The 27,332-nt window shown below is 57.3% G+C and overlaps 1 protein-coding gene across 2 annotated transcripts in view; it reads right to left on the reverse strand.

Moving 5' to 3' along the window:
• MYO18A (myosin XVIIIA) overlaps positions 1–27,332 on the reverse strand; it is a 97,395-nt gene that overhangs the window by 36,732 nt on the left and 33,331 nt on the right. The window contains exons 3-17 of one of the 2 annotated variants that reach the window (XM_039251612.1): positions 12,081–12,116; positions 10,229–10,316; positions 9,919–10,025; positions 9,633–9,809; positions 9,100–9,313; positions 8,747–8,889; positions 8,027–8,127; positions 7,250–7,313; positions 6,888–7,032; positions 5,282–5,293; positions 4,513–4,689; positions 4,209–4,299; positions 3,771–3,963; positions 2,860–2,946; positions 31–172 (exon numbers count right to left, since the gene is read on the reverse strand). In XM_039251612.1, coding sequence (XP_039107543.1) covers positions 31–172; positions 2,860–2,946; positions 3,771–3,963; positions 4,209–4,299; positions 4,513–4,689; positions 5,282–5,293; positions 6,888–7,032; positions 7,250–7,313; positions 8,027–8,127; positions 8,747–8,889; positions 9,100–9,313; positions 9,633–9,809; positions 9,919–10,025; positions 10,229–10,316; positions 12,081–12,116 — 1,777 coding nt within the window. The remainder of the gene's footprint in view (positions 1–30; positions 173–2,859; positions 2,947–3,770; positions 3,964–4,208; positions 4,300–4,512; positions 4,690–5,281; positions 5,294–6,887; positions 7,033–7,249; positions 7,314–8,026; positions 8,128–8,746; positions 8,890–9,099; positions 9,314–9,632; positions 9,810–9,918; positions 10,026–10,228; positions 10,317–12,080; positions 12,117–27,332) is intronic. The other variant, XM_039251620.1, reaches the window with a different exon arrangement.

Raw genomic sequence — 27,332 nt, forward strand, 5'->3', positions numbered from 1 at the left:
GAGAGCCCTCCCTCTAGGGGCACCACCTACCTTTCTTGTCCCCTTCCTGGGGGCCATAGTAGGAGAAAAGGCGCGCCAGGAGGGTGTCCTCAGTGGCCCCTGGCACCAGTGCTTCCTCTTCCAGCAGCCACAGCAGGCCCCTCGCCTCGTCGGTGCGTGCCAGTGAGCGGACCTACGGAGAAGTGAAGAGACACCCGCGTCACACAGAGCCCCTGGCCCGACCGCACGCTATAAACACACTACACACACGCACACACATCGCAGCTCCTGCCACTCATGGCTGACCCCTTGTGGAGCAGCTGTGCAGCAAGGAGGAAGAGGGAGCCGGAGGTTAGAGAGGGAAGCCTGCAGCAAAACACAGTTCCGTGGGGTTGCGTCCAAAGTCACCAAAGTCTGAAAGCTTCTTTTTAAAACAAATTTTTTAAATGTTTATTTATTATTTTGAGAGAGAGAAAAACCGAGTGTGAGTGGGGGAGGGGCAGAGAGAGAGGGAGACACAGAATCAGAAGCAGGTTCCAGGCTCTGAGCTGTCAGCCCAGAGCCCGACGTGGGACTTGAACTCACAGACCGTGAGATCATGACCTGAGCTGAAGTCGGATGTTTAACCGACTGAGCCACCCAGGCGCCCCTAAAAAGTTTTTAAAAAATTTTGTTTTAAATGTTTTATTTATTTCTGAGAGAGAGAGACAGGGTGAGCAGGGGAGGGTCAGAGAGAGAGGGAGACAGAATCCGAAGCAGGCTCCAGGCTCTGAGCTAGCTGTCAGCACAGAGCCCGACGCGGGGCTCAAACCCACGAACCGTGAGATCATGACCTGAGCCGAAGTTGGACGCTTAACCGACTGAGCCACCCAGGCACCCCTAAAAGTTTTTTTTTAATGTTTACTTATTTTTGAGAGAGAGAGACAGAGCACAAGCGGGGAAGGGGCAGAAAGAGGGGGAGACATGGACCTGAAACAGGCTCTGGGCTCCAAGCTGTCAGCACAGAGTCTGTCTGATGTGGGTCTCAAACTCACGAGCTGTGAGATCATGACTGGAACTGAAGTCCCGGATACTTAACTGACTGAGCCCCCCAGGCGCCCCCTTTTATAATTATTATTTTTTTAATGTTTATTTACTGAAGGCTTCTTATTAACCATCCCCACCCTCCTGGAAGTGAGCCGGTGTGGCGCTCGCTTCCTGGGCATCACCTCCAGGGCAGACTAAACAAGATGAAGTCCGGAATGTCCCCTGGCAGAGGGCATGGCCCAAAGGAAGCTGTCACTCGGTGACGGTGGTGGGGTTACCCCGGGCGCGCTGGCAGGGGGGGATTCCTACAGGGTCATAAACTCAAGTGCCCAGATCGTAAGAAAGGGACTCAATAGATACAACACACAAAATTGGGTGGAGTTGGGGTAACCGCCTAGCAGGGGTCCCCGTCTGAGGGAAACAGCCACCAATCAGCTGCAGCCAACTTGTGGCCAGGAGGAACACTGGCCTAGTGCGGGCAAACCCTCCAGCTTTTCAAGAGAAGGTGGAAATACTGAATTCTGGTTCCTAACACCCTACGCAGGCCACACACCTGGTCTGATGGTGTCTTTTCCATGACATTTCCAAGTCTTCCCTGAGCAAGAAGACGGAACCGCCCCCACACCCCATGCTTGCCAGGTCTTTAGGGACTGGGGGACAAGAGAAATACGGAAAGCACCATTTTCCCTTTCTTTGAACCCAGCTGCCCGCATCCCCGCCCCCCCCCCCCCCCCCCCCCCCCCCCCCCCCCCGGCAGCCCAAGGAAGTGCGTGTGATTCCCAAGAGGAAGCAGAATGTGGCCAAGGACCGACAGACAGGCAGCTGAGGTCCCAGCGTGGCTGGAGGACCATGGCAGGGCTGGGCCACGAAGGACAGAGTGCAGCAGGCTCGGCACCGAGGGGCCCCTGTGCCCAGAGGCGCTGCCCAGAGGCGCTGCGGCCCATCAGACAGGGAGAGCAAAGGTGGGAAAGAATCCTAAGTCCCATCCAAACACAGTCTGAACGCTGCCACTGCTAAGCCTCGAGGACTGACTTGCCCACATCTCCTGGGAGTGGCAAAGGCTCTCACGGAGGCCAGCACCGGAACCCAGGTGCCAGGAAAAGAAAAGCCAGCTTTCCCGCGGGAGGCACGGAACTAGGGGACTTTAAGTACTTGCCCCGGGGGGTGGGAGGCACTCACTCTCCCTGGGGCCCCAGCTCCTTGCTAGCACAGCAGGGCCTTCCGAGGAGGAAGAGGGAGAGGGAGGCAGGGCTCAAAGCCTAGGAGGGGAGCAGCAGCCTAGCAAAAATGCCAGTTCTCTAGTCAAGTGCCTTATGAAACTTCTCGAACTAAGACAATCAGCAAATGCCAAGTGTTCATCAGGCCAGCCGGTCCCCCAGGCAGCAAAGTGCCCAAGATACTAGTCCAAAGGGTGACCAAGCCCGTCCCTGAGGTTGAGGGGTGAGGGCTCACATGTACAGCGAGGCACAGACATCCTGTCTGCACGGACTCCTCACCCGTTCTGCTTGGCTGCCCCAGGCTCTTGGGGACAGTGGGGGGGGGGGGTGGTGACGATGTCCTCTGGGTCCAGCCAAGCCCTCACCACCGAGGAGGAGATACCAGGGCGCCTGGCTCAGCCAGTCACAGGACAGGGCCTGAGCCTGAGGTGGTAGGTGAGGGGGTCGTACCTTCCCAGCTGGCTCGGACGCCTGGGGCTAAAAAGGGCTGTCACTGCCCCAGGGCAGAAGGAAGTGCCGCTTCCCGGCCAGACCAGCTGAGCAGCAGCAGGTTGGTTACAAGAGCGAGGGCTCGACAGAGGCTGAGGAACAGACAAGGGGAGAAAAGGCCAGCCCAGGCCCTGGCTGGGGTTCCTACCAGGGACTGACGGGAGGCTTGGTCCACAGCTGCCACAGAATCATCCGTGGCTGGCTCCAGGTCGTCAAATGCCAGCTCAATGTTCTCCTAGGAAGGAAGGGAGAGGGGTTGTGAGCACAGGCCGTGGGAGGGGTGCAGCGCTGCGTGCCGGCCAGGAGGGGGCACTGGGGTCGGCAAGTCTAACTTTCCATCCCTCTCCCGAGCTCCCCTCTAGCAGCCCGGCTGATGAGAGCTACCACCTCCCAAGGCACCACATGGCAGTCGGGAACAGCTAAAATTCTCTTAACCTTCAATGCTGAGCTAAAGTCGCATATTCCTGTTATTGGCACCAGTTGATTAGACTACGCAGAATACGCCTACTCTCGATTTCACACAATCATCCCTGAAACACTTGAAGGCAGCTGCCGTTTGCCTTCTGAATCTTCTCTCATCCAAGATAAATATGCTCCCCAGTTCATTCATCTCACCTCCACACGAGGTGGGATGTCTAGATCATGTCCCATGCGGGGCACCCTTTCGTGAAGGGGGCCCTAAATGATCACCATCTTAACAGACTGGGGGACAGAGAGACAGGGAAGGTCAGACCTGACACACGCGGAGGCAGGAATTCATGGGCCGAGTGGGTGCCTTGAGGGTGGGCAAGGTGGGGGGGGGGGTCTCAGGGACCCCGGATGCATGTGCAGCTTCTTGGAGAGCAAACTCGCCACAAAGTAAGAATGCAGTCTGGGACAGGACAAGTTTGTCACTCCAGAGAGCACAGAGAGACAGAAATGACAGAGCAAAAGCGAGGAAGGGAGCCACCAGTGGGGAAGGTGGTGCCTTCTCTCTCCACGGATGCCCTCCCTGTGGGTGCCAGGGAGGTGAGGCTGGGGGCCGGGGTGGGGACAGGCAGAGGCAAGGTCAAGTGCTACCTCCTTGTATCTTTCTAACTCCTGCACAAAGGTGCGCTCGTGGAAGAGTCTCTGCAGCCGATCCTGGGCGTAGTTGTGGCACAGCTCCTCAAAGGAGGCTCCACGGGCTGACCCACCCTGCTCAGGGTTCTGGAAGCCTGGAGTGTCCACAATCATCATGGAGCAGAGTGAGTGCTGGCTGGACTTGAGAGCCCTTCACAGGGAGAGCCTGGGTCAGAGCTGGCTGGGGCAGTGCCACCGAGCACGCCCCGCTGGTCTGCCTGGGGCGCCCAGGCAGCCCTGTTCTGCCCCAAGCCAGATCTCCAACCCTACCCAGGTGCCCAGGACCCCAGTGGGGAGGATGGGCCTCTCCTTGCCAGCGAGGACAATGAGCCCCCTGGTGGCGGAGAACGGCTCTGCAGGAAGCTGGTCAGCTCATGGGCCCTGCCTGGCACTCACCTGTTCACCAGGGAGACGAGAAGGGTGAAGAGCTCACTGTAGAGGCCAGACGCCATGCCCTCTAAGCACTCCAGTGCACTCAGTTTGGGGCCTGCGGGGCAAGGGCATCAGCTCTACCTCCCGCCCCCTGGGCATCCCCACGGGGTACGCACAGGGTCAAGTCAGCATGGGGCCTCGGGGCTGGGCCTCTCCCTCTGACCGAAGCCTCTATTCACCCCAGCAGCCTCCCCACGCCAGAGACGAGAGCAGTGAGCCCTGCATGAGGCCTCCCAATCATATCCACCAGCCAGGGGGCTCAGGGTACCTGTGCCATCTCCCAGGCTGCTCTCCTCAGGGCCCTGGCGGAAGGAGGTGGAACGCTGCAGGGTGCCACCCTTGAGCTGGTGCTTGAAGATGGCTGAGGAGAGCTCTTCCAGGCTGCAGCCCAACAGGTACGCGGCCTTCTGGGCCCACTCGTGGCGGGCAAACTGCTTGCGCCCAGCTGTGGGGTAGAAAAAAGGATCTGGCCATCTCGGGTCTTTCTCCTTAGTCCACTTGACGACCACCGTGCCCTTTGGCTCACATAGCTAAGAACTGGGGAGTGAACATCTTCTGGAGGAAAAACCAGCCCTGATGACACCAGAAGGGCTTTAGGCAAAACAGGGACGGCCAGCAGCTGCCTGCAAGCACTTCCTGTGTCCCTTGCCCGTAAGGAGAAGGAGCGGGTCCTAAAAGAGGTAACTCCATGCTGCTGCCGCCAGAGGGCGCCATGAAGCTTTGACCATCGCTTTTAGAGGGCTTGGCCTTAGGGGTACGAACTTGCGGTGCGGCAGTCTGAGGATGAGCCAGCCCACCTATAATGAGCACAAGAACTACTTGTGCCTGTGGGGGACACATCATGGGGGAGTACCAGTGCCTTGCCCTTACCTCCAGGGGTCTGCCGGGGGAGACCATAGACACCCACCCGTGCCTACCAGTGGGGAAGTGGAAAGAGCTGCCAAGGAAAGGGAACAGCCCACGCAGACGGACGCGCCTCAGCCTACATGTGTCTAATAACAGCAATTAGGGAAAGCTAACAAGAAACGAGGTTTTACCTTCAGCAGCTTCTGTAAGGGAAAGGACCAGCATGCAGCATGCAAAGAAAAACAGCGTGTTAGCAGTCATCAACTGAGCCCGCCAGGCCCCTGGGAAGGGACCGTGGGGGGCAGGGGGTTGTGAGGATGAGCAGGCGAGAAAACACAACTGCATTCAGCCTCAGAAACACAAAAATACACACATGTGCACGCACACCATCTCAAAGGAGCGTGTTCGTGGATGTAACCACGCTGTCAGAGACACATACAGACACTACACACACACACACACACACACACACACACACACACACACACACACCCCTGGGAAATACTGGGAGCTCTGAGGAGGTAACAGACCCTGCTCAGCAAGGTCCGTGTGCTGACACACCTGGGGCCTTCGGCTTGCAGTCGGTGCCAAGCACAGGGTTATAGGACACCTGGGCTTGTCACCACCTCAGCAAGAAAGAACTTCCACCAGACACAGCCACAGGCCTACCCGCCTGCCCACCTACGCAGTCTGGAGACAACTTCTTTAACTAAGAGCCTGCTTCCTTTTTGGCAGGGATGCCACCTGCTGGGATCATAAGGAACCTAACGCCTAAACACCTGGTCCTCCATGCACCCACCCAGCCACCCTCCTGTGCTCTCTTGCTCCACAGCCTGGGGCTCGTCACATCCCAGAGGAACATGAAGCCAAAGCCCGAGCCGCTGTTCCGAGGCAGCATCCCTCTGAGAAAGGGGAGAAAGGGGCGAAGAGGTGCTCAGAGTGTCCAGCCATCAAGGTAAGCTCAGAAGGAGGCAGTGGAGCGCTTCCAAGCCAGACCAAGCTCTAGCCATTCCCAAGCTCCCAAATTCAAGTGCGGAAGCCACAGCCGACTCATTTCCATGGTGCCTGCTGCCCCCTAGTGGCCCCCACCTGGACATGCAAGAGGAAGAGACGCCTTCCACCAAATCAGTGAAGAAAAGGAAAGACTCAGGGAAAACTGGCCTGGGAAAGCTCCAAGAAGCGAGCCCACCCTACCATATCTAAGCCCAATGGAGGGCAGCCTGAGAGGTCCCAGGGTCTTGAGGCAAAACAAGTAGAAGCAGCTATGCCTGGGACCCTGAGAAGCTTCACAGCCAGCAGGCACCTTCTCCCCTTCAACCTGGGGGTTCTCCCAGGCCAGTCCCCTCCATTGTGACAGAACAAGCCCTGCCACCAGAGAGAGCCCAGGGCAAGCACCAAGACGGGACACGGTGGCCCCTACACCCCAGGGAGGGGCCAAGGTCAGTTACCCTCTTGCTCCTCGGGGGCCTCTGTCAGGAAGGGAACAAGAAGAAGAGTTATTCCAAGGGGACTGCTCGGAGTTAGGGCCCTTCTCGGTCCCCTTGGCCTCCGGATCCCGCCCCCCTCTCCCCCCACCCTTCACACTGCTCTGCATTACTGCCATCCAAGTCCAGGGGCAGAGATCCTTCTCTGGGCATCAGAGCCTCCTGCTCTGACATGGGAGACTGGGAAGAGGCACGTGCAACAGAGGGTGATAGCAGACACGTCTGTGCCGGGTGAGGACAAGCCGCGAGTGGCGGGCCCTCCGCAAGCTCTCCCGGGCAACGAGCCAGGCTGTCGGGACCCACTGCGGGTTACCTTTGGTGGCGCCTGCAGCCCCCAGGTGGTAGATGGCAGCCAGGATGAGCCAGCAGGCTTTCTGCTCATCTGGAGAGATGCCCAGCACCTTCATGGCGGTCTGCAGCTTACTGAACTGCTGAGCCGCCTTCTGCTTCTCCTCAGGCTGCAGGGACAGACGGGCACACTGGCAGGGCACCTCGGAGGGGCCGTCCCTCCCGCCACACCCCACGCTTCTGGACCCCCCAGGGAGGGCAAGGCTGGGGAGAGCCGCCCGGCTGCGGCCAGGCTCCTGCTACTCCCATGGGGTCCTCCAGGCCACTCGAGGCTTCCCCTACTCCCGAGGCCCGGAACTGCCAACCCCGTCCCCGTAGGCCCCTCACCTTGGCCAGTGGCACAATCCCAAACACATTGTTCTCTGCCAAGTGGTTCAAGTGGAGCTCTGTCCTAGGGGTGCAAATGAGGCATCAGCACAGGGCTTGGTCCCCATGCCAAGGCCATCTCCCTCCCAGGGTGGAGACAGACAGATCCAACCTCCAGACTCCCAGTCCGGTCTGCCCGTCACGCCCTATCCTACTGTCAGGCCAGCCCGGTCAGTAATTGGCCTGGATGCCCGGTCAGAGCACTGGCCTCCCTAGGACAGGCCATCAGAGATGCTCTGGTGAGTTGTCCAGACGGACCCCTGAAAGAGAGCAAGGAACCCGCCTGAAGCGCGAGTCCGGCCAGGACAGACACCAGGCTCTCAGGCACAAGAAGAGTTACAGAGGATAATGTCCTGGGGTTGCTTGCTCAGCCTGATCATGTATCCTTTTTGTCAAAGAACAAAGACAGCAAGTCTGAAGGTCTAAAGGGAAGAGCCTGGTTAGAGGAGCCAACGTGGGGCGGCAGGGAGGGCCAGCTTGGAGGGCGCAGGAAAAGGCCCAGGCTTTGGGCTCCAGTATGAACTCAAATAACGGCTCAGCCCCATGCTAGCTGTGTGACTACAGGTAAGGCCCCGACCACCTGCAGCCTGGAGTGCTTTCCTCTGCAGACCTGGGGCGGCAGAGGTCGCAGCTCGACCCGGGGAACACGGGGGCATCAACGGTATGGAATGCAATCAAGAGACAAGGTCCAGGAGCCATCAGGGAGCTAGAATCCAGATTGCCTTTGTCCCATCTCACCTGAGGGTGCCATCCCCACAGGCCAGCAGGTAGTAGAAGACATTGAATGTGGCCTCACCGGCTGGGCGTCGGGCCACACGCAGCTTCTCCAGAAGCATCGTCTATGGCACAGCATGGAGGGTATGGGTGAGGGGGGCGGTGCGAGGCCAAGCTTTTCCCACCCCACACCGGAAAGAGCAAGGCCCATGGGAGCAAGCAGGTGCAGCCTCCTCTCAACCAGAGGCCAGATCACCTCAGGGTCAAACGTGGGGCAGAAACGAGGGAAAGGGGGAAGGAGACAGGCCCAGCTCGTGGAGGGGCCCTGATACCTTGCCCAGCCCCAGGCACAGTCTTCTCAGGAAGCCGGGCACTTTGTGGAGAGATCTTTCATTTAGCACGGGAGGGGGTCCGCTTCGGCTGGAACTTACTTTACTGACGAGCAAGTCTTAATTTAGGGTGAATTAGCCTGAGAGAAGCCCCTGAACGCAGGGCTAGGGCCCCAGAAGTAGGGTACAGCCAACTCCAGGGTTGGGCAGGAAGCGGAGCCATGGCCCACCCGGGGCAAGAGGCATGGGGGGCAGAAGACATGGGGCGCAGAATGGTGAAAGCTCAGGGCGGAGCAAAGCATCCCGGCCGGAGCCAGGGTCCATTCTGTCGAGGTAGAATCCCAGGAAAATGAGGCGCAGGAGAGAGGCTGAAACCAGGCAGCCAGTTTCTTAACGGCCCTGAGTGTCCCCTCACCTGGATTGAGGCTGAGGCCACCTGGCCAGCTTGGTCAAAGTCCAGGGAGAGGATCTGGGAGAAGCGAGTGGCATTGCCGTTCATGACGGTGGGGCTGTTCCCGAAGGCCTCCAGGAGGCTGGATAGAGCCTGCCACTTCTCCACTGTAGAACACAGGCCCAGCGGCCGTCAGGAAAGCTCCAGAGGCCCAGCCCAGGCCTGTTCCCCCAGCGCCCAAAGGCTCAGAATTACTCAGGCCGGGCTGCCCGGGGACAGGGGTTTTGAGGGCACAGAGAAGCCAGGGAGAAAAAAGCTGACACCATGAGGCGCTTCCATCCCCACCTCCCTCGGTGTTTCCAGGTGGCCCGTCTCACCAGAAAACACCTTGTTCCCGCTGATGCCTGCGACGGCGGCCAGGTACTGCACCAGATGCTGGCAGCTGGTGGTCTTCCCACTGCCGCTGCCGCCCAGGAGGAGGATAGACTGGTCCTGGCGGCTCATCAGCATTGCCCTGTACGCAGTCTGGGCCACGGCATAGATGTGGGGCGCCATGTCCTCCCGCCGACACCCTTTGAACATGTGCATCACCTTGGGTGGGAGGGAGGGAAGGGGTAGGCTCTTAGCGGGTCCCACTTGGACGGCCCTCACCCCCAAGGTCCGTATCTTTCTGGGCCTTTCAGTGTAGGGGGGTGTGAGGGATGCGCAGGCTAAAGCCTCACACAGAAATGCAGCTACTAGCCCACTCCAGGCCTCTGTTAGAGCCCTTGAAATGGCTCCAAGTTCAACGGTGAGAGTGGACAAGAGCCCGGGGGATGTCAAAGGGAAGGGGCAAAGCCAGGGGAGGCAGCGTAGGTAGTGCGTGTGTGGGTCCCCAGGGGGCAGCATGGTCGCCTAGTGGGTGCCACACCTTCTCGGAGTACACGGCGGGGGCCCCCCGGGGGCTGAGGACGAGCAGGCTGGGGCCGGCGTACGTGTGCAGCAGACTAGCCCCATAGCGCTGGCGCAGCGTGTGCAGGACGCTGGACTCATTGAGGTACACCAGCGAGGCCAAATCTTCTAGACGGTCGCAGGAGGGAGCATTAGCCTGTGTGACAGGACAGGCAGGCAGGCACTGAAGAAGCAGAACCTGTCTGCGCTGCCAGTGGGCAAGCCTGCCCTGCGCAGCCCACTTCCAGCGCCCTCTGCCTGCAAACCTTCTCCACATCATCCTCGTCCACATCCAAGATGGCGCCATCGTGGTCTAGCTTCACGCGCACCTTGCCTTCCGGCAAGCTGAGCTCCTCAGATTTGAGCTGACTGCCTACAGAGCGGGGACAGACAGTCAGCCACGGGCCCGGGAAGCCTCCGCCACCCTCTCCTGGCCCTTTGTGGTCCTGCTTCTTCCCTACTATATCACTAGCCTCTCCTCACTCACCACCCAGGCCTCGCCAGACCCAGAAGGCACACCCAGCCCTGAAACCTGAGAGGCCCAGGCATCTGCACCCTGGGCCTCCCCAGACTCACCCAGAGAGAAGCCATCCTTATGGACCAGCCACACCTTCTCTGTCTCATACCAGGCCTCCTCGGCTGCAATCTGCTCTTCTGTCTTCACCTATCAGAGGGAGGGGGATAATGAATAGTCAGACCTCGCTCTGGAAAACAGAGTCAGGACAGAAGAGAGGAGACACGTGAGGGGAAGTGCTTCCAGATGAGCCACCTGGGAAGGGGGACAGTTGGGTGGCAGACACAGAACAGGGGACATTGGAGGTGTCAGAAGAAGAAGGTGGGGAAGCCAGGGGATGGTGATGGTACTGAGGACAAGAACATGGATTTAGGGACCACGCCAGCCTTGAGGGTCTGGAAGGATGGGGACACTCAGAACTCGAGCCCTGAGAAGAACAGACCGTAGGAAGGCAAACCACCAGGTTCTACCTTCAGCCACCCTTTTCCCCACCTCCCTGTGAAGCCTGTAGGGTTGGTGTGCTGAGCCCACACGCCTCCCTCTGGGCCAACGCACACTGCTGCCGTGACCTCTCATGCCCAGCTTCTGCCTCCGGCTGGGAAAAGGAGCTTCCTCAAGACCCGAGGAGAGAAGTGTCTACTGCAGACTTCGCACTGCAAAATGATATCGGGGTCCTAAATCCTAGTCTTGGTCTAGCCTTCCCTCCAGAGGACGCTCGACTGGGCAAGGGGCAGTGCACACATGCACACGCCAGCCTTCCCGCTCTCCCTCCATGCCTCCTCAGAAGGACAGGCTAAGGCCTTAAAATAGCATGGCCAGACATGTGAGGGCGGCATGGAAGGGCAGCAGTGTTCTGTCAAACACAGGGAGACACACCATTGGGCCCTGGAGCAGGTATGAGCCACCATCAGGCTCTGAGAGCCCCCCTACTCCCAGACCTGAGACCAAGGTACAGACTCCGCTCTGTGATACTGCCCCCCTGGGTGAGGGATCGGAAAGGTTAAGAAACATAATAAATATTGTCTTTGTCACATTTCTTGGGGCTGAAAGAAAAAGAGATCTGGGTTCTACTCCCAGGTTGAATTCTGGCTTCAGATAACTCCCTCTTCCTCGCTGACTGCCCTTCCCTGTTGGAGAGAGAAGGGTGGACTATATGTGGCCCCCAGGCTCTGGGACTCACGACCAGGGAGATCACCCTTTCAACAGGAGAACCACTATGGGGTTGGCAACATTTAAAATTGTTAAGTGAAGACATTAAAAAAAAAAAAAAAAAAAAGGCTAGTTCTTTATATTTGATGTAACTTTTATAAAAAAAAAATCAATGTTTTATTTTTTCCAAATCACATGATACAGGTGAAACATTCGTCTCGACTGGACACATTCTATGGGTCAGATGCTTGGAACTTGATGAAGAAGGGGACATCAAAGGGTCCTGGCCTAGAACTAATGCTTTAGGGCTAATTCAAATATAGGTTCCCACACTGGCCAGTAGGTGGAGCCAAAGAATGCCACATCTTCTGGTTTGGGAAGGTGGGTGGGAGGTGGGAGGGGCTCAGCCTTTCAGCTTTTCTCTACCCAGAGTAAGCAGAATTGAAACACCCGGAAACTAAAACTTTTGCCAGGCCCTTGGGCGCCAGTGGTTAAAACCCATGTGCCGCGAGGGCAAAGTCAAGTGGTGGCACTCAGGCTAGACACCTCCCAAGGGCCTGACACAGAGCAGCCCCATCTCACACTTCTGGCACCGCCTCCCCCAAGGATTGCCCCCCCAGATACAGGGTGGGAGCTGGACGGGGAAAGAGGCCTTACACTCCAGCACGAGGCCCGAGCACAGACGCCAGCCCAGGTGCAGGCCAGGGGTGGAAGGTGGTCCCTGGAGGAAGCGGAGGGCTCCTGAAGGGGGCAGGAGCACCCTACCTGGCTGTGGGCGGGAGAGGCGGCCTCAGGCTCCAGCTGCCAGCAGCAAGCAAAGAAGAGAGAGAGAGAAAGAGGGGTGAAGATGAGTCTATCACTGGCATGAACCCTTCAGCAAGCACTCTGGGCCAAGCGGGCAGGCACTCTCCGGCTGCCCAAGGTACAGGGTGGAGGCTGGAGGAGCTCAGGGCCAGGATGGGAAGCTGGCCTGGGCGGGCAAACTGTGTCCAGTCAAGGAGAGGCCGGACCAGGGAGGTGGGGCCCAGCTTGGTGAAGAGACACTTGTTATCAGCAGACTTCTCCGAGAAGATGCTCTCACCTCACCCAGGGCCTGGGCCCCTTGGGTGGCTCTGGCTTTTTCTCCAGGGCACTGGCTCCCCTGTAGCCAGCAGACCCCAGAACAGGGGTGTCCCTGGCCTCCAAACACTTCAGAGCTGTCACCCCTGCGCAGAACAGGACCATAGAGCAAGTCTCATGGAACAAGACCACTAGCAGCCCCACGTCTGGGACCCCTTCCTCGTACCCCCACTGCCCCCCTGCGCTGCTCCCAAATGGGCACAGCACAAGCAAAGGCACCACTCCATCTGTCACCTGCCCAAGAACCAAGGGACTGTGGGTAGATCCTGTGGCCAGACTTGGCCTCTCTTTATCTGGCTACTTGATTGACTGATTGCTTGACTGAGCAAGAGAGATAGAATCGAGCTGGGGAGGGGCAGAAAGAGGGAGATACAGAATCCGAAGCAGGCTCCAGGCTCTGAGCGGTCAGCACAGAGCCCAACATGGAGCTCGAACTCACGAACCACGAGATCATGACCTGAGCCAAAGTTGGATGCTTAATGGACTGAGCCACCCAGGTGCCCCCCTGTCTAATTACTTAAAGACCTTTCTGCAGAGGAAGGGGACCCAGCCAAGCCTTGGACCTTGCCTATAAAGAATAAACAAGGTGTTAACAGGCCCCACCCGGGTCTGAAAAGCCAATGCATCAGAAAAGGGGAGAGTCAGCTCCCTGCCTCACTGTCCACCAGGCCCTGGCACCAATGCATGTCCTCCAGGACAAGAGAATGGGGCCTGGGCTGGGGACTGCATCCTCAGCCACGAAGGGCCCCCTCCCCCGGGCACAGGGCCTTGGATCCCCTGGAGGACCAGGCCTCGCTGTGCTCAGAGCCTCTGCAGAGCCCTTCTCTCATTTCTTCAGGTGAGAAGCCCACGTGAGGGCCCCCAGACTGCCATGGAGCCATGTTCCCGTATTCAGGTGCTCCCCCCGTCCCCCCTGGCACCCACAGTCTGGCCACCAGCCTCGGGAAAGAGGAGTAGTGCCAGGGCCTGGGCACCATACACGAGAAGTGGCATTACGGGAGTTGTGAAGATCCTCTCAAGGCGCTGGTGAGCCTCCTCTGCGGGGGTCAGCCGGGCCTCAGGGGCAGCTCCTGCCTAGAGGTTAAACCACCGTTAGTCCTGGCCTGGGGAGGAGTGGGGGGCACAGCATGCCAAGCTTCTAGCCTAGGAAGCCACTCGGACCCAGTGGGAAGGTGGAATAGTGTCAGGGAGGCAAGCCAGGCACCAACTTGAGCTTTTTTTTTTTCTTTTTTTAAGGATCCCAAGCTCAGCACTGTCAGCTTGGAGCCCAATGTGGGGCTCACACTCACAAACTGGGAGATCATGACCTGAGCTGAAATCAAGAATCGGACGCTTAATCAACTGAACCACCCAGGAAGCCCCCAACTTGAGTTTTTAAAGTATCCAATGAGAGAGGGGGGAAAAAAAGAATTTCTGGGGTTATTTCTTCGCACAGTCCTAACTCCTTCAGCACCAGGAGACCCTGTTCTCCCACACACCCTCTGGCCCCTGCCCCAGGCCCAGGTGACAGGTGGCTAAACTTCAGCTCAGTGCACATCTCAGCCCCCAACTCCACCCTGGTGAGAGGGACAGGGAGCCGGAGGGCGGGCAGCCAGGCCGGGGGACAGGCACATGACGCTCTGTGGCTACTTATAGGTTCTATTCAGGGGCCGAGAGCACACCTCACAGCCTGCCCGTGAGGCCAAAACACCCCTGCCAACTCCTGTGTGCCAGGACGTGATTTCCCTGCTTCAGAGCAGGCCGGCAGGGCTGGGGCGGCTGCAGCCTCCTGTTCTGGAAGTTCTGCAAAACCCAGGAAGAATGGAGCGGGGAACACGGCAGGTTCCAGGACCTCAGGAGCCCCAGGAGGCGATGGGCAGGGAGGGCCTCTAGGCTGTGCTCTACCCGCCATTGCGCCCTCCCCTCCAGCCAGAGGCGCTTGTCACAGGTGACAGAAGCAGGGGTGACACTCGGCTCCTCCCTCCTACACCTCGTGAGGCCTCAGAAGGGTCCACAAAATGGGGAGGTTTGAAGAGAACTGTCCCCTGGCCAAAGAACCAGCCACATAGGGATCACCTTCCGAGGTCCTCCCCTCTGCCTCAGCCTCCCGTCCCACTTAGAGGGCACTTTGTGGACACTCGGGTCCGCAGATCCAAAGGGGGCCCATTGTGCCCGTTTGCCGCCCAGGCATAGGGCTCCCTCAAGAATCCTGCCGTCAGAGGGGGCTGCTGGCCGGGCCTGAAGAAGGCAGTGATGGCAATGGTGGCATTAAAACTACTGTTATTGGCATCACTAGCCATGCTGCCATTTATGGAGCACCCACCCCGCCTGGGACTGGGCTCCGAGGAGCACTGTACCATTCCTGATCGTCACAGCCACCCTTCGAAGCTGGGATTATCCCATGTTTGCAATTCCAAAATCCAAAAGCCCCCTCCAAACACCCTCCAACCCCAAACAAAACATTTTTGTCTTAACTATTTTGGTAGCAAAACCTGTTTGTATTCTATCCCCCTGGCTGCGTGAACGGTCACAGATTTTGCTGTGAAAATATTTATGTTTGGTTATAGGTTGCTGCTCATTACGCATGATGTCCTAAAATACAAAAATTACAAACTTGCAAAAGTACTCAGGCCCCAAGGGCTTCAGAGGAGGAATCAGACCTGTCCCAACCCCGCTTGGCAGATGAAGGGTCAGAGATGGGACCGTGCTGAGATCCCCCAGAGGGTGAGTGGCGGGGATGTGAACACGGCTCACCCGACTTCAGAAATTCTCTTTCTGCCCTAGCACTGATCTGTTAGGGCTCGGATCCTTGCTTGGGAATGTGGAGCCTCGGGCCAACACCATGCAGCCTGGGACCCAGCCCCAGTCCCACGCAGGAAGGTGAAGGAATAGCAGCAGCAAGCTCGTTCGCAGGGCCCGGCCCAGAGCAGAGGCCATCACAGACTCTGGTCCTCGGTTAAGGAAAAGCCATGCACCCCCACCAAGGGCACAAGGCCGGGCCCAGCTTCTCGGTCATGCAGGTGTGTGGAGGAAGCCTGGGGAAGCTGGCTGCGAGGGTGCCTGGCCTTCAGATGAGGGTGCTGAGGGGCATATGGGAGGTTAGTGACACACTCGGGTACCTCCTGCTGCGAGTCAGGGGCCGGGGACTTAGACGGCTGCAATCCAGTCAAGTTTGACTTCTTCGGGCCAGCGGAGCCCGGGGCCGCCAGCTCTTCCGGTGGGGTGGGGGAGCACTGCTTCTCTGGGACTCCAGGCTTGGCTGGGGAGCCTGGCTCCTGGCTGGAGGGCTTCTCCCCCTTCCCAGGAGACTGCCTGCCGCGGGGCTTGTGGTCCTTGCCCCTACCCCGCGACATCAGGCTCCGGAGACCCACAGAGAGCTCATCCTTGGCTGCCTCCTTCTTTGCTTCGGGCTTAGGTGGGGGAGGGGGAGGGGGAGGAGGAGGTGGCTTGGGACCTGGGGCCTTTTCTCCCCTCTTGCCTCGGGCTGGGTGCTCAGGGGATCTGAGCCCTCTGCTTGAAGGCTCCTTGGCACTCCCAGGCTCCTCGCCAGGCAGCACCTTGCTCACCACCTTCCTAACAGCGTTTGCCACTCTCTTCCGGGACAGGCCCTGGGCCTCCTCATGTGGGACTTCTGCTGAGGCCGCCCCCAGGCCATTCATGGCGAGTGTGGGTGCCGGGCTCTTGGCTCCCTGGGAAGTCTCTGAAGGTACAGGGCTGGTGGGAGGCTGAGGACTCCTAGACGGATCACTGCTGTCCTTTGAGCTGCCCTCTAGCTGCAGTCACACAGATACAGGTAGACATCAGCATGGGCCCTGGTGTCCCGGGCCACCCCATGCAGAGCAAGTGAGAGGTGTGACCTCACGCCTAGCCCTGGAACAGACCTCCCATTCATCCAGGAACAACACACGGCTCCGAGAGGCTACACCAAGAAGCCTTCATTCTGTCTTCCAGACAGGACAATTGCATCTGAAAGTCTGGCTTCTCTCTCCCGCAAAGCACAAGCAGGTACTGCTGTCATCTGCTGTCTGTCCCCCAGCCTTAGCACAGAGCTGCGAGATGCCAGCATACAGTGCTAAGAGGCCCATAAAGTGTCCCAGAATTACTGGCCAATGTCAGGGCAGCAGCCAAGCCCCCACCCAGGGGAGCCCACTCCCTCGCGGCCCAAACAACAGCACGCATGGAGCACCGGGAGGCCAAACAACCAATTCCTATCATCAGTCCTGGGCCACCCGCTGGGGTTTCCTGCCTTTGTGATCCCTGGTCCTTCTAACCCTGTGCTTTCTGGGCAGTCAGACCCAGAACCTAACAATCCCAGCAGAAATAGAGGGCAGGGAGCAACTCCTGGCCCCGGGACATGCCAAGCTTCCTCCCTCCTGCTGCCCTGGTTTGCAGCCACTGTCTACCCCCCCGCCCCACTCTCGGGCGCTGGCTGGGGAAGCTTCCACCTCACCCTGCTTTCTGTCAGTCTCTACAGCTTTCCTCCTGCAAACTTCCCAAGTGCTGGAAGCCTCCTAGCTCCCGGAGTGTGTGTGCAGAGTAACAAAATAAAGAGGAGACCACTGGGGCCCACAAAGGGTTAAGCACTAAAGTGACCACAGATCCACTCCGGCCTAGAGCTGGGGCCCAGGCTCAGCCAGCCCCCCAGCCTCTGGGCGCCCGGCTGGAGTGTGCTGGCACACTTTGCCTAATGTGCCCACCCTTACCCCAACACTGGTGGGAACTGTCTGCAGTCCCAAGGGACAGCCACCAGGAAAGCCAGGCTGGCTACCCGCAGGGCAGAGTTTCCCCGCAAAGCCAGCCACATAGCCTGGGGGGGCAACGTCAACCGGGGGGCTCCTTGCTGATCTGGCAATGCCCTGCCACTCACTAAGGGGCTATGTTTGAGTCCCCGTTCCCCAAAACAGTGACCTTGGTTCCAGGGTGTGCCCGGGCCCTGGGCTCTACAAGGCTGGCTGCCATCTGTGCTTGGATGCAGGAAGACGCTCAGAGAGGGCGGACCCCCGCCTGCCACCTGGAGAGGCTGCCCTGCGTCCTGAACGCAGCCAAGCCAGGCAGCCTCAGTCCGGGCCGCAGCTGTAGGGTGGCCCTGATGCAGGGGTGGGGAGAGGAGGGCCTCACCCTCTTGGACCAAGAGTGCTCTGTGGCATGCCAGGGCACTGCGGAGCTGGCTAGCGCCCGGCTGGCTCCTGCTCCCTACCCCTCACTCCTCTGGCTCCTCCCCTCCCCCATTGTAATGGTGACCACGATGACAGTAACTGCTAATACGCAGGGTTTACTGTGTGCCAGGAAGTCTTCTAAGCACTTCGCGTGTAATTTTCTGGAGTATCTGCATACTCCGGGGCCCCTCCCCAACATATCTCGAACACACCCCTTTGAAATCACTGGCTAACCCGGCAGGATTAATTACACATCAGGAGGAAGCCACAGAGTCTGGCTAATCAAATCTCCATCCAAGGAAGTGGGGGAGCTGGGACGGGTACCCTCTGGGGTACTGAAGTACAGATCTGCTCTGTGACCCAGCTCTGCCCCAGCACCCCCACCCTGCACACTCCTGCCCCCTGTGCCAACAGCAGCCCTGTCCTGACTACACATCTCTAGACCTGGCTATTCTGGGACTGCGTCCCCTGTCTGGCCTGAGAAGAGTCCAGCTTTATTCAGGGTCTCTATCTCGAGACAGAGCGACCTGGGGGAGAAGCTGGGGCCACCGGGCAGCTGGAGCCTGCCTCCGGGTCACCCGCCCCAAGCAGCTGACGGGGGCTTGGGAAGAGACAGGACAGCTGCAGTGAAATCCCTCCCCGTGCTGGTCTTGTGTCACGCAGAGCAGGACGAAGAGTCCCAGCAGCTGAGCTCTCCTCTGGTGCTCCCCTGTCTAAGAGTTTGTTCGCCTAGGCCTCTCCAGCCCCGGAGGGTTCTAGAAGCCAGAGCTAAAGATAAGGAACTAAACAAGGGGCCCGGGGGACGTCTCCAAAGTGCCTCGGTGTTCCCGTCTCCTTCACACACCCCAGAAGTTGGCATCACACACGCTGCACTTTCTGCCGCCTTAGTGGCACTCCCTCTGGCCACCCCAGAGATGAAGGGGCCCTGGTTGTGCTCCTGCTCCGTGGAACCGCCTCGCGGACTAGGCTAGGGCCGGCAGCCACACCCACCCGGGCACACACATGGGGGGCTCAGAGGAACACTTACAGCCCCTTCCTCCTTGCCAGGAGGGCCAGGCTTCGGCAGAGTTTTGTCCTCCTCTTTAACCTGAGGGAGCAGACAAAGAAGTCACTGGCAGGTCTGGGTGGGAAACAGCATTAAAAGCACAGAAGGAAAACGCCCAAGGGGCCCTCTCTCCCAAGCAGGCAGAGTTTGTGCACCTTCGGGAGTACTGGGGTGAGGGACATGAGCAACGGATTCCCTGTGCTGGGGTCAAAACTGTCCAGTGACAACTTCAAGAATGAGTAGTCTCCATGGGGTCAAGTACCCTTGTCCCCCATCACCAGTCACGTGGCCCACTTGGGCTGTTTGAAGAATGCCATCATGGCCTTGCTTACAGGGTGGACAGAAAGGTCCAGTTAACTCAACGCATGCTCAACTGCAAGAGTCATTCCCAGCTCAGATGAGAAGTGGTCTGAATAAGAGGCTCCTGACCCAGTGACTAAGGAGGGAATAACCCCAGTGTGGGGGCCCTACTGGGCCAACGTAGGTAGAATGGGCGGCCCCTACCAGGCTGGCGCCAGCTTGCTTCTAGGTCCCTGTGACTGCCCCCAGCCCCCAGCCTGAATGCCTTCCCAGCCACCCAGCTGAGCTTGGGCTGGGCGCGGGAAATGGGGCAGAGGCAGGGACTCAGGAAGCCAGATATTTTGCCAACCTCAGACCCACAAAATTGCTAACCGTGCAGCTGAGGGAGGGAATCCCAAGGTTAGGGGCAGAGTTTAGAGGAAGGAGAGATGCCTGAGCTCTGGCCATTCTGGCCAGGGGGGGATGTGCTCAGCCCAGGAGCTAGCTGGCCTGAGTCAGACACCAGGAGCAGAGCTGGAGAAAAGGCAGCCGCCATAATGTATCTGGAAAAAGAACAGACAATGTGGATGCTCTGAAGGGTCCTTCAGTTCTAAGATGGGCTCAGAACAGACCTAGAGGGCCCAGGCCTCCACCTGAATGAGCCCTCCCCCCGCCCCTCATTAGCATCCCCCCAAAAGCTCAGACACTCCCTCCTGGACTCCGTGTCTCTTCTTTTCCCAGTCACTTAGGACTATGGGAAAAAGGCAGGTCTGTGAGCGGCCCTACTGGTCTTCAACATGCCCTTCCTTCCGGGCACAGTGCGGTAAAAGCACTGGAAGGGGTCCTCGATTCCTAATGGAAAAGATCCCTAGAAACACATCCAGAATCATATTAATTATCCCCCTGGGGGGACTCATTTGTAACCAGGGTCCTTGGCTACTTTGGAGCTCTAATTAGCAGAGCCCAGGGCACTGACCAGCATGATGGCCGCTGAAGTTTTAAAGCTGCATCTCGCCTACCGAGCTATTTTCAATGGGCTGAAGCTTCAAAGTTAGTTCACACTGCTATGATCAGAGGGAAAATGGGAATTACTCATCAGAGTGGGCTCTACTACTTTAGAAATTAGGACTGGAGCAGATAAAGAGAAGGGAGGGGCTGGTGGAGAGGGAGTGAGGAGGAGTGGGAGAGTCTAGGTCTCCACCTGCTGCCCCCCACCCATGCCTATCCCTCCCGCCCCCCACCCCCCCCAAGGATCACACCATGCATTAGCTCCTGGACACACAGGTTAGAGGAATAGCAAGTGTCCACAAACCACACAGAGGAGTTCATTACTGCACGCAGTGCTATTAGCTTGGGCTCAGGGATGGCCCAGATTCTGAGTCCACTCCGTGTCCTTCACAGGCTCCAATGCTGTCCTCCCTCCAGTGATGCGAGCTTAGGACCCCAAGCATCTCGCCCAACTGGGGAGGCACTGGCCTCAGTGGAACACTGGCCGCCCCCCGAAAGGTCTGGGACACTAGGCCCAGCTCTGAGCTCAGCTCTAGATTTAGCCTGAGGCTGACTCACCGCCACCCCCTGCCCCCCCAACCAAGGGCTCTATCTGTTATAGGTCATTGCCCAGCTGGGGACTGGGCACAGCACAAAGGCACGCCCAGGTCGGCAGCCTGAATCACCCTCTGGAACCTAGGCAGCCAACTGGCCTGGCTCCCAACTCTTGGCTCCTCTCCTTCTACCCACCACAGTCCCCAGACACGGGGAGACCCAGTTCCAGAAGCCTCGGAGCCAAAGCCATCCCCAGCGGCCCCCCACAGCAGCCCATGTTCCCAGAGGTGAGTCAGAGCGGCGGGGAGGGGGAAGCGGATGGGAAGGGTGTGGAGGGTTAACTTGGAGGGGCATCAGTGGGACAAAAGGCAGCTCAGCTTACCAGAGGTGGAGCTCAGAGAAGGAGCATGACTCAGCACAGAAGCCCATCCAGAGAGCAGAGTGATTCTCCCCCAAATACACACTCACGCCCCAGTCCGTCTCTCGCCCCCAAGCTCCCTTGCCCACGAGCCCGACTCCTGCCTGCACACACCATGCCAAGCACATTGGAAAAGCATAAGGGTTTTGAGACCCAACTTTCCTTTTGCTCCCAGAAGGCGAACCTTGATGAAAAGGCCATGGCGCCGAAGGTAGCCCGCGCCCTGGGTCAGAGAAGACACGGTCAGGGTGGGCCGGGTCTCTCAGGAAACCGGAGTCTTCCTAAAGGCCACGACCTGCCAGGACAAACACTGTGGGCAACAGGGGACAGAGGGGAGAAAACGAAGGGGGAAAGATTACAAAGCTCAAAAGGTCAGAGGAGGACTGGGGAGTAAGGCACAGGGGAAAGAGCCGGCAAGATGGGGTACAGAACACAGAACTTCCCGCCCTGGGGAGCTGTGTGTCCTTGAATCAGCCACCTCTACCTCTCTGGGCCTCTCTACAGAATTAGGGGCTGGGCCAGTCTAGACAATGGCTAATGTCCTTTCCAGGTCTGCACCCTAGGAGTCTGGGTAAAGAGAGGCGCTCAAGCCCTTAACTCAGTGAACTGAAGCTACGGGCCTGTGAAAGCATTAACAAAGCCTCCCCAGGACTGCAGCAACTTGGCCTTCTACCTGCAACACGCCCTCACCTGCGTGGAGGAAGAGGACCTGGAGAATTGTAAAGCCACTGCATCCATGGGTGAGAAATTAGGACTGGTCCTCTTGGGAATCAAAAGGCAGAATCTGCCTCAGCCCAGAGAGAAGCTTTGTCCAAAGAATCTGTTCAATTCAGTGGAGTTTAAGAACTGGTTCATTCTTATTACTGCTTATCATGAATTAACAGTGAAAAATTGGAGAATTTTTTATTTTCAGTTAATTATTTTTATTTTATCTTCTCTATTATTTTTATTTTAAGTTGCTTTATTTTGAGTGAGAGACAGAGACAGAGAGAGGAAGAATGTGAGCGGGGAGGGGCAGAGAGAGAGAGGGAGTGGGAGAATCCCAAGCAGGCTCCTCGCTGTCAGCACAGAGCCAGAAGCAAGGCTCGATCCCACAAACTATGAGATCATGACCTGGGCCAAAAGTTGGATGCTCGAACAACTGGGCCACCCAGGCGCCCCACAATTAATTATTTTCATTAACTTGTTTTGTTGACTTGTCTCTTTTACTATCCAGTTCATATGCTAGACTTTAAGTTTGTTTAATTACTTAACTCGTTTGTTCTTTGCTCTCCTGCTCAAGTTTTTCTGTCTGTGCAGCGAGGAGTCCATCCATCCTGGGCTGTGAGGACACAAGGCCATTCACACCCGGGCCTGCTCCCCTGCACCCGCACCTCCTTAGGAATATCACTCTGGGTGCAAAGATGTGTTTCTCCCCAGAGGAGATTCTATCTGTGGCTTTTGTGAGGAACCACCTGAATATTTCTGCTCTCTTCCTTATCACTGGATTTTAAAGATGTTAAAGATTTGCTTAGAACCTGAAATAAGCTGTCTTTAGCCAATACGGAACACGTAAGGAACTCAACCCCAAAGATGGAGGCAATGTCTCCACGACTCAGGTCAGTACCAGGGCTGGGAGCAAACCCTGACCTGCTCCCTCAAGGGACTTGGGCCATTTCTGACAACATCACTTAATTACTGAGTATGGAACACCTACCCTAATGAGATGGGCCCTGTAAAGTATTTAACACATTTTTAAAAAATGTTTATTTATTTTTGAGAGGGAGTGCACGTGTGGGAGGGCCACAGAAAGAGAGGAAGACAGAGGATTCTAAGCAGGCTCCACCTACCAGCAGAGAGGCCAACCTGGGGCTTGAACCCACCAACCATGAGATCATGACCTGAGCCAAAAGTTGGACGCTCGACCAACTGAGCCACCCGGGGACCCCTTTAACACATATTTTAATATTTGTTTGTTTGTTTATATTTTAAAGTTTATTTATTTTGAGAGAGAGGGAGAGAGCACACAGGAAAAGCAGAGAGAGCGGGAAAGAGAGAATACAAAGCAGGTCCCATACTGTCAGCATAGAGCCCGATGCGGGGCTTGAACCCACGAACCGTGAGCTCGTGACCTGAGCTGAAACCAAGAGTCAGACACTTAACCGATTGAGCCACCCAGGCGCCCAAATGTATTTTTAAATATAAATCTTACAACAGTCTCATAACACAGGAATTATTGTTATTCTTATTTTACTGATGAGGAGGGAGACTCAGAACCAGATGAAGCCACAAAGCTATTAAGTGGTGGTGCTGGGATTTGAGCCCAAGTTGCTCTGAGTGCAAAGCCCATGCTGACCCAAGAGGCCCACCTTTCCCTCTGCCTTGGGCAGGGTCCGAGGGGCTGAGTCGTCCTCGTTAACGGACTGAGTCAGGGTCAGTGTTCAGGAGGTCTGGATCAAGCTAAAGCATGGATAGACAGGGAGGTATTAATAGTGGTCTGTGTGCCCAGAGTTCCTAGACTTGCAAAGGGAGACCCCGACCAGGATCCTGCGCCTCTGAGGCTCTGACTGCCTCCCCGACCAGTCTCTCTGGCACTTCTGGCTTCTCCTGAGGGAAGGGAGGCGAGACCAAGGCTCACCGAACACTTGCTAAGATCCAGGCACAGGGGCAGTCGCTTCCCACTGTCTCCTTATTTAATCCTCTCGACAACTCACTTTCGAGGTAAGAAAATAGAGAGGGTAAGTACCTCGCAGAGGGCCCCAAAACTAGTGAGTGGCAGCCCCGGGATTCACAAGCAGGATGTGAGCTGTGTCTATAACGTTCCCGGGACTGTGGTTTCCTCACGGGCGGGACTCTATTTTACCCATCATATTGTGGGTGCTTGACAAATAAATGTTGGCTGCACGGCAGTGCTGTAGTTGGGGGTTTCTTTGCAAACTTCTTATTCCCGTCTGGTCTCTTCACTCAACTGTAAACTATGGAGAATAATACTTGCTAATCCTGATTCCCAGGGACGAGGGGGAAACAAGGGAGGTAAAATATCTAAACTGAGCAACGATAAATTGATCACATACGCTCAATGCCGTGGGGTGGGAGGGAAGGGCAGGGGTACTCTGAAACTGCTTAGTAGCTCTTTGGCAAGCGACAATGGCCATAAAATACATCATCCTCTGGCCCTAGCCATCCTGTCTTAAGGAAGGTATAAGCGATGAGCTGATTTAAAGAAAGGAAGAGAAAGAAAAAACCCACAAACCCTTGCAGAGACTTTTAAAGAAGCCCTCTATGCACCAACCCCCAGCTGGAGATAACTCAAATGCCTGGAGTTAGGGAAGGATTAGCTCAACTGTGGTACTTTGGTACAATGCGCCGTTGTGTTGCCACTTAAACTAACAAATATATGACCAATGTGACCATAGGGAAAACTCCACCTAAAATAATATCAATCAAAGAAACTAGAACCTAAATGGTATGCAAACAGTGATCATCACAATCTTGTAAATTAGACACAACGGAGACATTTGGTATTTATTTTGTTATGTATTTGTTACTTACTGTTTATTTCTATTGTAAAGATGGCTAAATAGCCAATAAAAAAGAAAAAGCACAGGAGATAATAGCTGAAGGCATTTGTTCTCAAAGAGGAGAAATCCAAGAAATGTGCAGAGGGACCCATCTCTGCTCAGCCTGGGAAGGCTTCCAACACGCAGGGGGCTGGACCAGGCTGCGTTTTGCCCTCTGCATGGACCCGCAAAGGCCATCAGCCCTTAACTTACCATCCTCTGTGCCCCTCACAGGGAGGAATGGGGGCGCAAATGCCCCCAGGACAATCTTTCCACACCCCTCCCCACTGCCAGGCTCCTCACAGGCACGTCAGACCCATGTCTCCTTTCCTACTCTGCGGATCAGAGAGTGGCTCCCAGGAGACCCTCTCCCTCCCAGTCCCATCCTAGTACCTACTTATCTAAGGATGAGGGGGAGGATGGGGGCATGGGCAAGAAAGAACAGTACCAAGAGTCATGGCGGTTAACCTTTACTGAGCATGTACTAGGTGCCAGGTACGGTGCTGAATCCTTTGCGTGCATTATCTCATTTAATCCCCACAGTATTCCCCTGAAGTAGACGGTAGCATGACCCCTCCTTTACAAGTGAGCAAAAGGAAGCTCAGAAATGACGCGGCCAAGGCCTCACGGCAGCAGGTGGCAAATCAGAACTCAATGGGTGGCAAATCAGAACAGAATGGAGGGCCGTCCTCCAGCAAGAACCTCCCAGGCTCACTTTGAGGGATGGAAGCAAGCCCTGCCCCCACCTCCCTTGGATCACCTGCACTGTTGAGCTTCCGTGACATCATCTGCCAGAATAGCAGCCGGGGTAGAAAGTAGGGGTTTCCAGAGATGACCTGCCCTGCCACCATGACCCAAATAAGCTCTGCACAGAGCTGCTTGAGAGGAGCTCCCCTCTGGGGAGTGGCCTGAAGGCCATGCTGCGAGCCAGAGGAGCAGGGGGAGAAGAGCTTGGCAGGGCCACCCTGGCCCCTCTGGTCCAGCCTCCAGGGAGAGCCCTCCCCCACCCCAGGCGGAACAGAAAGCAGCCGAGCGCCTGCAGTCACTGCTGGCCAGCCCGGAGGAAGCAGGTGCACTGGAATGGCTTCCTGCTGCCACTGCAGTTGCAGAAGGGCCAGGGTTTCCTCCTCCAACGGCTGGACCCGCTGGAGGCCTCCCTTCCCCGGGGACACTCGCTGCCCCTCGGCCGGGCATTTGGTCATCTGCCTCGCCATAATCACGCACGGCCCCAAATCTTCGACCTAGCGCTGGTGGCCTGGGGGCCCTGGGTGGGGTGGCACGGGGAGGAAGCTAGAGCAGGAAGCACCCACCTCTCTGGCCCCACCCCCAGCTACCCACACACACCTCGGCGCGCCTGCCAGTTGTGTGGCTGGGGCGGGGCAGTCCTTGGGCACAGGGAGATACCAATGCCCATGGGCACATCTCCGGCTCTGGGTACACCTCCGTGCTGGGCCAGCGCACACACTGCCAACTGCTGACACGACCGAAAACCTGACCCTTGGTGGCCAGGAGGGGCGGTGTTGGGGGAGCGGAACGATGGGGAGGCAGCTATGTCTGCCTCACTTGCTTTTTTAAGGAACTTACTCTCCTGGAGTAATCTCTGCTTGAAAGAGACCTACAGACAGTCAGGGCATCCCCGAGATGCCATCTGTGCCCCTTCCGAGTGTCCGCTCCGCAGAAGTGCGGGGGCCACTCTGGCAACGCGGGACCACTCCAGGAACCACCCCTCTCCAGCGCCTTTCTCCGTCTGTCAGGAGGAAGAAGGGTGGAGGGCGAAGCTGCCAACACAAAGCAGGAAACAAGGCTTCCAGAAGGTCCTGGGGTTCCAGGCCTTGGAAGAAAATAGCGTTCCGAGGAATGAGGGCCTCTAGCACTAATGGTTTGTGGGGAAGGCGTGTCACAGCCTGTGGACAAGCTGATGCAGTCCCAGGACGCTGAGGTTTAGAAAATGGTGCCCCCTCCGAAACTCCCAAAGTCATGAGTCAGACCCAGGAGGGCCTTGTCTCTGAGGTGCTATGAGGCTGCCTGGGCTGGACGATCCCCTCCCCACCAAGAAGCCCCGAGAGGAGCCCCAAGGCAGCGCCCCCTGCCCCACCTCCTTCAGCCACATCTGGGGAAATAACAAAAAGGCTCCTCCTTTCGTAAATGAGGAACAGGCATGAGGAGCCCGGGACGTTTCCGGGGTGGGGGGTCAGAGGGACACTCACCCGCATGGCCTGGCCTGGAGCAACCCGGAGCTAGGAGTCTCCTCTCTGATGCTGCTCCGTTAGCAGCTCAAAATAGCACTGGCCGCAGCCCCGCCCCTGCTCCCCTCCCTCTCCCCTGGCCCCTCCCGCCCGGAGCTGCCCAGCCCTGGCCGGTTGGTGGGTCGGCTGTCTGTCGGCTGGAGGGACTGAGTGGCCTCCAGGACTGCAGGTACCAGGTATGCCGGAATGAAGAGGGTCATACAGTGTGGGGAAGGGGCAGAGGAGACACTTAGAGTGAGGGCATGGGTGGGGGGCAGGCAGTGTTGGAGGGTGAGGGGCAAGGGACAGGGAGGGTGGGACTTTCCTAGGACACACACCCGGGCTCCCTGACAGCTGAGCTGATATGGCCCCTAAAAATAGCAGAGGAATTTGAGACCTGCAGCCCCCGGCCCCACAGGCCAGGAATGAGACAAGCACATTTGCGTTCACACACACACACACACACACACACACACACACACAGACATCATCATGCGTGAACACTCAATCACAGCACAGTGTTCTTGAGAACACACAAATCACAGGCTCACCCCAGCCATCGAATTACTGCGGCAGAGGCCAAGAAAACCACTAACGTCACATCCAAGCCAGTACACAGGGCCTGCCGCACACTGTGCCGGAACAGCAGCAGCCACGGAGCCGGGCTGCAGAGTCCCACAGGAGTGGAGACCCACGCCATCAGTGTGAGGCCCGC

This window comes from Hyaena hyaena, unplaced genomic scaffold, assembly GCF_003009895.1.
Source record: "Hyaena hyaena isolate Hyena2069 unplaced genomic scaffold, ASM300989v1 scaffold_10, whole genome shotgun sequence".
NCBI lineage: Eukaryota > Metazoa > Chordata > Mammalia > Carnivora > Hyaenidae > Hyaena > Hyaena hyaena.